At 32.1% G+C, this 9287-nt stretch overlaps 1 protein-coding gene across 2 annotated transcripts in view; it reads right to left on the reverse strand.

Annotated features, from left to right (window-relative positions):
- Positions 1–9287, reverse strand: part of LOC110024737 — a 21512-nt gene that overhangs the window by 7030 nt on the left and 5195 nt on the right. For both annotated transcript variants that reach the window (XM_020724875.1, XM_020724876.1), the window contains exons 2-3: positions 2690–2817; positions 1534–1703 (exon numbers count right to left, since the gene is read on the reverse strand). In XM_020724875.1, coding sequence (XP_020580534.1) covers positions 1534–1703; positions 2690–2817 — 298 coding nt within the window. The remainder of the gene's footprint in view (positions 1–1533; positions 1704–2689; positions 2818–9287) is intronic.

A 9287-nucleotide genomic window follows, 5' to 3' on the forward strand; every position in this document is an offset into this window, starting at 1 on the left:
CTTTTTTCTATTATATAAATACACCAAAACACGGAGTTTATTATATGAGCCTTCAACCACCCCTAATGTACCTAATAATTCGAGTATGACCCTCCATACAGCAACCGTTGCCAAAGGGCGCTTCGAACCCCCAACCATTGGGAACTTACAACTGACTCTTAGATGCCAACTGTATGTATGTATGTATGTATGTATATGTATGTATCTGTATGTATGTATGTATGTATATATAGATATATATATATATATATATGTATGTATGTATGTATGTATGTATGTATGTATGTATGTATGTATGTATGTATGTATGTATGTATGTATGTATGTATGTATGTATGTATGTATGTATGTATGTATGTATGTATGTATGTATGTATGTATGTATGTATGTATGTATGTATGTATGTATGTATGTATGTATGTATATGTATGTATGTATGTATAATAGGTTAAATTTTATTAATAATAATAATTATTATTATCTTATTTCCCTCCATTTAAATTATGTGTCTTAACCTTGTTTCTTTTTTTTTAATTTCGGTGTCTGGGATTCAGAAGCTTCAGTTTTTGCCATATAGGAATCAGACGATTTACCTCACTAGACTAGTAGGCAACCAAAATAGAAGATGAAATACAGCACCGGACCAGTCGATCGTCGGTGGCAAACCCAGCTGACCGGGTGAGAAAGATGCCCCCTAGATTAAGCCTATGGCTTTGCCTACCATGAGAACAAGCGGAGAAAATGGAAAAGGCAGAAAACAGAGAAAGGTAAGGGTAAAGGTTAAACTACTTTCCTTAGCAGCCCAGTAAACGTAACCTTACACATATTTGTAGTAGAAATAGAGTTCTCTAGAATAAGGGTAATGAAGTACTTAGCTAGGCAGTTATGGTTTGAGGTTGAGTAGCCCCTTAATTTTCTAATAGAAGAATAGGATAATCCATCAAGTACAAGGTATTAGTTATGGAGCCATGTATCTTAAAGATGAGAAAAGCAATTAAGAGTATAGTTTCTCAGAATAAATGTTTTGAATTTAAACAGACAAAAGTTTAACCCATATTAAGAAAAAGCTTGACAAGTTGAAGAACCCAGAGGTAATATATGGAAAATGGAATTAGGAGACAGTGATTTAAAAGAGCTCAGTATTGCTTACCGAAGGGGAAAGAGATAATGAAGCTTAGATGGATTTAAGCTGATACAAATGCAAAGTATATGAAAGCCAACAAAATCATGAAAAAAAAATGACAAAGATCAAGATATAAGTTATGAAGTAAGATAATTAAGCTCAAAACACTAGACTGATTTTCATAAAGTAAAACATGCAAATTTGGGAGCAATTTAGCGGTTAACAATCCACTAAAGTCGGAGAGAACTTTTGATAAAGCTTCAACGGAGCAGGCAAACTTACAAAGTCCAAGAAAGCCTAAAATCAAGATGTGCAACAAATAAATAATTTAATAAATGAAAAAAATTATTTCAACTCTTAAACAGTAAACTTTTAAAAAACATAGAAAAGTTGCAAACCAGCTCCATACCTTATATCAACAGCTCGCAAATTAGTGCATATCTGAGATACTTTTAACAAGCCAATATCAGTAACATCAGAACCAGATAAGTCTAAAGTCTCCCATAAATTTTCAGCTAGCGCCAGCAGTACATTGTCATTCAGTAATTGTCTCCTTCTTGCAATTGCCAACAGCACCAACTGCACACAGTTGAACGAAGGCTTACAAATGTACTAAAAGCAGAATAATGTCAAGAAAAAAACGTCATATAAGATAGTTCACCGATACCATTGTTCATAAAAGACCCATTCTGAATGATGCCAGACAAACCGATGCAGGTATCAATGCGATTAAGTGCATGAAGCATACAAAATTGACAGCACAATGCTTTTAAATTGTTTTATTTCATATGATCTGAAGTAGAAATATACTGGATAGCATTTACATCATACACTCTATCATCATCATTATCTATACGCCTCTTATTCCAACCATTTGAAATCATCCTATTGGCATTTTTTAATTCTCCAACAGCAGAGAAAAATTAGATCCAACCAGGTACAGAATGAGACTGCACTCATCGCAGTACAGCAATGAATGCGTGAATGAAGTTTGAGCATTCAAAACAAAACAACAAGAGCAATTGATCCAAGAAACTAATGAAATTTAACTCAAAGTATATTTTCTTCTCATAGTCAACAGCTACAAGGATACATGAATCTAAGTGTTTGCTTTGCATGACTACACGAGTCCGCCACATTGTCAAACGGGATGGCTGTCAGGGTTACGCTAGCAGCAGAAGCAACAGTTGTGATTGCGAGAGGGTAAATTGTTCCCAGCATCCTGCATTTTTGCAGTAAACTGCATGCCAGATACCACCAGAGAAAGGAAAGCATGCCAACTAGGCCTTAAATCAACATAACTAGCTTTATGACCTATATTAAAGTACATACAATGCATTTCCAGATATCAAATAACAGATTAGAGCTACATATGTGCACATGCCTCCAGTGAATACAAGTTCGTTCAAATATTTTTTAAAAAAAATGCTTTTGATATAAAAAATATAGCAACTAACCTAAGTTTCAATAAACGTTGAGAAGGACAAAGGAGATTTAATTTAACCGAAAGATGATAAACCAGTAATAAAATATAAATTCATCACTTCTTCATTTCACTAAGATACCTTGATACCAGCAGGAAATTCTGAAGCAATCTCCGATATGTCTGAAATGATATCCTCTAAATGTTGACCAAGGACACCAATACACAAACTGACTAGCCTTTGAGGCTTCTTCTTACCAAATGGTAAAGCTGAAAATTGATTTGAGGCAAATAAATCAATTAAGCAAAAAAGGAGTGAAGAGAAACTTCAAAAAAAAAGTACGTTGTCATCAAATTTTGAGGCAGCGCATAAATCATTTATAGGAATAGAGATTGTCCATCTACTTTGAAAGACAATAACGGATATCACCACAGCGCTATATTCAGGCTAGTATGAAAACAGCAAGAGAGTAAACTTGGTAGTTGACGTTAGCTTACACAAAAAAAAAGAACATATGTTTTTTCATCACAAACCAAGTAAAACAACACTTCATTGTTAGGAAACCTCAGAAAAAATCACCCAATTTTTTAACGAGACAAGTATCGAATTAAGCTAATAGGACCACATACAAGAAAAAGAAGACAAGATTCAAATCCAGCTCATCTCAAGGAGAAACTACCATTTTAACATGGACTAGCCCCAACCCTTCATTGCACACCCGAACTCGGACATGTGACCACACAAAAACCACCTTGTTTAACTGTTATCCAGGTTTAAAGGTATGGTAACATTGGGCAAAGAATGGCATGTTAAAGTTTAAATGAGCATGCCAAGCACAGACAAAACTTCACTACACATGGGTAGGACACTGAGAAATAATATGATGTCATAAAAGTCACTGAGCCAACTCGAATATATGCTAATCTTTCATAAATTTATACATAATACAAACATTGATCTTGATATTTTTTATCTACCAAACCAAAGTCAGTAAATTAATGCTCACGTAAATTTAACCACAACCAATTTGTAGGCAGTAAATTATTTGTGGATATAATCCTAAAAGTATATGTTACACATAAAGACTATGGTTGAGCCACATTATTGATAGAGTGGATAATGTATAGCTAGGGCGGGGGAGAGAGAAGAGTAACTTCGACTACAATTCATTTTGTCACGACCTGGTCAGGACTTAGAATTAACCGAGACGAGAACAGACGGTCTGATGGTGAAATTAAGTTTTATATTATTCTATTTCTATCACTAAAAGTTTAATTTCCATATATTAATTAAAAGAGTCACTAAAGAAAGTACTTTAATTAACGAATAAATGTTTACCTCACCAATCTTACATTCAATAAACATTATCTCCACTAGTACTTATCTTATTCAAAAGCTTAAAACTTGAAAAAATATTAAAACAATATAATAAATTATCTAGGATAACCCAGTGAAGCAATTATACTTGTAAACTACAATAAGCCAAAGAAAAGAAAGCAATTGCATCTTGGTCTTTCATATTTTATTATAGAAATTCATATAATAATATAATGCATGTATTATTGACATTTATTGAAACAAAAAAATTTAAAACTTTATATACATTAACTTTAACATTACTTTTCAAGATTTATTCTTCACCTTTACTTTTACGTCATGCATTTAACTTTCAAATCTATCTCAGGAGCATCATCAAACATCACCTAACACACTCGTGACTAACATTATCCAGTCAGTACAGTAGTTCATAAAACATCACCTAACACACTCCTGATTAATATTATCCCGTCAATACAGCAGTTCGTGATTTAATTTACAAGATTATCTGAGATGTAATAGTGTCTACTTATCCCTGCCCTATACATTCCCGTTGGCACAACGGTTAGAGATATAAATTGCACAATTGTCTGAGATAAAAAAATGCATACTCATCCCCAATCAATACTCTCCTGTCAGCATAATGGATAGTCAAGTTTCACAATTGGCTAAGATGATAGCAAAAACATCCATGTACGCGGGTACATTGGCATCCCCAACCAGTACCATAAGAGGGTGAACTCCTCTTTTTAGCATATACATACAAGCATTTATACAAACAGTATTTTCATTTCATTTTTCGAGGCATACATTACTTTCTTATGGGTCACTTACTTTCATCTACTAATGAATAAATGCATAATTTAACATATAAACAATTCTACAACTATTTTATGCGGAACTCTTAACATGTATACTTCTAAATGTCATGCAATAATTTGATGTTTTTATAGGAAAACTAGTACGCAACTATTTATGCAGTAGTGTTAATATACATACTTACTCTGATGTGTAATTATTTATCTTGTATATTTTTTCTATCTAACAATATGAAGAATTTAATGTAATGTTAATCTTACTAGAATAAAACATAAATAAAATCAACTATACATTTAGAAAGAATGAAAATTAATGAAATTTAGAAATATAATTATTCATTTCAAGCACAAAAAATTATTTTGTAAGTTAATTTGTTTGGCCTTACAATCTTAATCACGAATTTCAATTCATAAGATATTAGTATTAACTTATTAGCATTTCAAATTAATTTAAATAAAAACACCAAAATCTATTCCACACCTTTTCTTTCTCCTTATATTAAAGTCAACAATTTTGGTTTCCAAATCTTACGAAGCAAGAGTTACTTGATTTAGGATATCTTAGTTCTCAATTCACTGGCTCGGTGCAACTTAAACTCCCATAAGAGAGCAAAACCCGCAAACTAGGGCTACTCAACTTAGTTCAATTCTTCTCGCACGAGCCGCTTCTCTCTCCTTCCTCTCATTTTGCTCGAACTCCGCTCCTCTAGTACGAAAGCTACTTTTGTCTTCCTACACATTGCTTTGTAGACTTCATCTTTTTCCTCTCCTACTCACAACTCACAACGTTGCTCGCACGCAAAAGAGCAAGGCTTGTTGGGGCTTCGACTTTGACTCTAGTTACCAAACCTTCTCTTTCCGTCTTCCTTTGTCAGGACAAAGAAGCAACCCTTGTAATTAGTTTGAATTTTTCTATCCTTCTCTTCGGTGTCATCTCTCGCAAACAAATCCTAGGAATATCGCAACGTCATCGTTCCTCCGGTAAGAGAAGCACGAGATCTCTCCTTCTTCTCCCTTCTCTCTAATTGTTTCGATCGCTAAATGCTTTGAATTGGGATGATTTACTCTTTAAATCAAAATTGACAAGAAGGTTATGCTCAAATTGACCCAAGCGTGTCAAATTTTTTTTATATTTCGTTTTATTATATTATTCAATTATTTTATATATGTGTGTGTGCTCGTGCGCATGTCTTTATATATATATATATAATTTAATGATAATCCTCATTATAAGTCATGCCCCTATTTATAGAACAAAGTCACAAAGATAGACAAATTAATTTAAAATCAATTTTAATCCAATAAGAAATGAAATCAAATCTTCAATAATTCCAATTTAAGCCTAATATTATCCAAATGGATAATCCATGGCAACTTAAATTTAAAAAAAAAATCTAAAAATCAAAATAAAATTGATATAAATCCTAAAAATTATAAAATAATAAAATGTTACTTAATTAAATTTATATTAACGGGTATTTATCCAAACCTAAATTTTGAAAATGCACTTTTAATGCTAAAGGCATCCAAGCTAACCTCATCTCCTCGGTGTTAACCATGGAATTGAGGGTGAGTTGGAGTCGGCAAGAACACTAATGGCATTTATAAAACATATTTGTTTGGAAAACTCCCTTGGCACTTATTTTGATGTACAACTTTTCTTGAATTTTAAATTTCAAAAAAAAAAAAACTCATAACTTTCACTAAGGAATAAATTATTATTCTTTCCCTCATTTTCGCGAGAAAGCCTCCAGCCTACAGCCAGTTTCCAAAAATACACTAGTTTAGATATTACTATTCCTAAAAAACATAATTAGAATTTTCAAAATTCAAAAAAGAAAAAAATCTAAAATTCTCAGCGTGAAATAGAAAAAAAATTTCTCCCTTTCAATGTTTTAGAACATGTTAAGAGTAATTTCTATTGAGCAATGGCATTGCGATTGCAAGTAGTAACAGACTAGATAAATGTCAAAGCTTATACCAACCAAAAACACAGAACATATGTATTGTGATGGGAACTTCGATGACTTGAGCACTATTTAGTTGATTATATTTCAGTACATCTTCTAATTTCTAGATTCAACTATAGTTTTGTCATGTGTAAGATGATTTCTATGATAACAAATTGCCTTCGTTAATGTTTAACCCATTTTGTTGATTTGATTTGGTTCCGTTGGGTCAGTTCAGATCTCTAATCCCTAGTTAAATTTGGTTTATTGTCATATCATTGATTCAAAAATTTTGGCCCTATTCATTCATATATGTTTGTTGCTTTGGTTTTCAATTAGATTGTGCCACCTCTATTATTATGTATTTTAGGCCCTTAATAAGCCGAGCTGGCTCTCTCTCTTTAGGCTGCTAGATATTTGTACACTCCATCCATCTATACTTCCATGTGAGATCCAGTTCATTGTCTTCTCATTGATAGAAGCTAGCTCTCCATACGAGTTCCAACAATGTAAAGCGTCTAAGAGTTTATCCCTTGCATTTATCTAATTTTGCAATTGTTTTGTCTTGCCAACTCAGCAAGTGTATCATGGTCGAGTCCTTCATAGGTTGTTTTCATGCATGAGTTTAATTGAGAGCATCAAATGCTTCAAATGAATCATTAGCCGTTGACTATGCTTTATTATTTGGGAGGGAAATTCTATGATTATAAATATATGATACCTGAGTTATGTAAACACCAATTCCAATAATATTTTATTTTTAGTACTTTGTTTTCTCTTTGTACTTGAGTGCTCAATGGATGTAAAACTTTCTAGCATCATGAAAGTAGAGACTATCAACATCCAAGGAAGTACATCCTTACAATGGTGGAGGCGTGGATTGTTATTTGGTTGATCTTTACTTGATCTTTCTCCATTCTAAATTTTCATAGTTGTTGTTATGCTTACATGATTGGATTTTGTCAAAACTTATACAATATTTGCTATCTAATGAGGTTTAATTTCCATTAGCATGATATTTTTAGTGATTTTGAGTTTCTATGTTAAATTTTTAGAGGCAACCAAAAAAGTATCATTTGTGTTTTGCATGTTTTCAAATTTTCATCAAAAGAGACAATTACATCTATTGATATTTAGAATAATGCAGTATTTTTATTGATATGAAAAATGTTATAAATAACCCTTACCCAAATCCTAAAATAGGAAAGATAATAAAAAAAATTAATATGAAAGAAAAGATAAACTCCTAATATCTTCAATTAATCAATTCATATTAATCATTTTGGAGATAAAGGGAACAACATAAAATATTAAATCCTAAAATAAAAAAATGTAATAAGTCAAATCCAAGAAAGTAAATATAAAATAGGAAAAGAAATAACTCTAATCTAAGGAAATAATTTATTCATCATAACTTCTCATAAGAATAAATTATTTCTTAATATAACTTATAACAACTTTTTAAAATTGTGAACCACAAATTTTAATTTTACACAAGAGATTTCTTGCATTAATCGTATAGATGCATTAATAAAGTCTAGACAACAAGATGGCCTGCATTACTCCCATAATTAGGGTCCTCAAATTGCCACAAGTGTCACAAAAACTTAGGTAACCAGTGGGAAATCATGTACTTGAATTATAAACCAAGAAGGTTTTTACTGTATAGTAACTAAATATGTACAATGTTAAATATTGCATCGAGTTATTTTATTTTCTAGTCTTAATTGTCTGCATTTGGATCATGAACATCTTTATTTCATGTTAACAGCAATTAACATAACTTATCTAAATGTTTTATATTAGTTGCAGTTAGTTTTTTTTGTTAAGAAAGGAGTCGATTACATGATATTCAATTCTCAAATTTAATAAAAAAAACTAAATTAGTTATCAAGAGCCATGTAGAAATTACATGTGTTTGATTACCGTATTGTGAGTAGTTTTATTATTTTTTAAACTTATGCAAGTGTGAAAAGCCTGAACATAATTCTTATTTCGTTAGCTAAATCAGTAACCTAAGTTCTCTTTGCTGAAATTTACTCAAATTCTTGAGTTCTGCAATGATTTAAAGTTTTTGTACTTAATTATTTTGTTCATTTCTTCTCTCAATTTAACACTGTCGTTCTCGGTCTCAAGCCCGGATGAGAAAAGTGGAGGGTTGCGTTAGGTAGTCGACAGCCAGCGTAAAATTTGTCGAAAAAAATCATGACATGAATCATTTTGATCATTGTGTAAGTGCTAGGGCGTCCCCTGGAAGCGACGCGCTGTATAGCCTGAATACAGTGAAAAGTGTGCAAGGGCCGCTACACCGGCGCCCGGGTGTAGTGTTAAATAAGCAAGGGTTCCCACATTACGGGCGAATGCGGGTAAAGAAGTTAGTCCATGAAACTAATGAAACTAATGAAACTAATATTAGGATAGGATCTTGGAATATAGGCACTCTCAATGGTAAATTAATGAAATTAGTTGATATTATGATTCATAGGAAAATTAATATCTTATGTATTCAAGAAACTAAGTGGGTTGGAGAAAAGGCTAAGGAGATTGATAATTTAGGTTTAAACTTTGGTATTCTGGTAAGAGTCGCACTAGAAATGGTGTAGGTGTAATTATAGATAAGAGTTTGAAAGATAATGTTGTAAAAATTAATAGAGT

Source organism: Phalaenopsis equestris, unplaced genomic scaffold (assembly GCF_001263595.1).
Source record: "Phalaenopsis equestris unplaced genomic scaffold, ASM126359v1 Scaffold000272, whole genome shotgun sequence".
Lineage (NCBI taxonomy): Eukaryota > Viridiplantae > Streptophyta > Magnoliopsida > Asparagales > Orchidaceae > Phalaenopsis > Phalaenopsis equestris.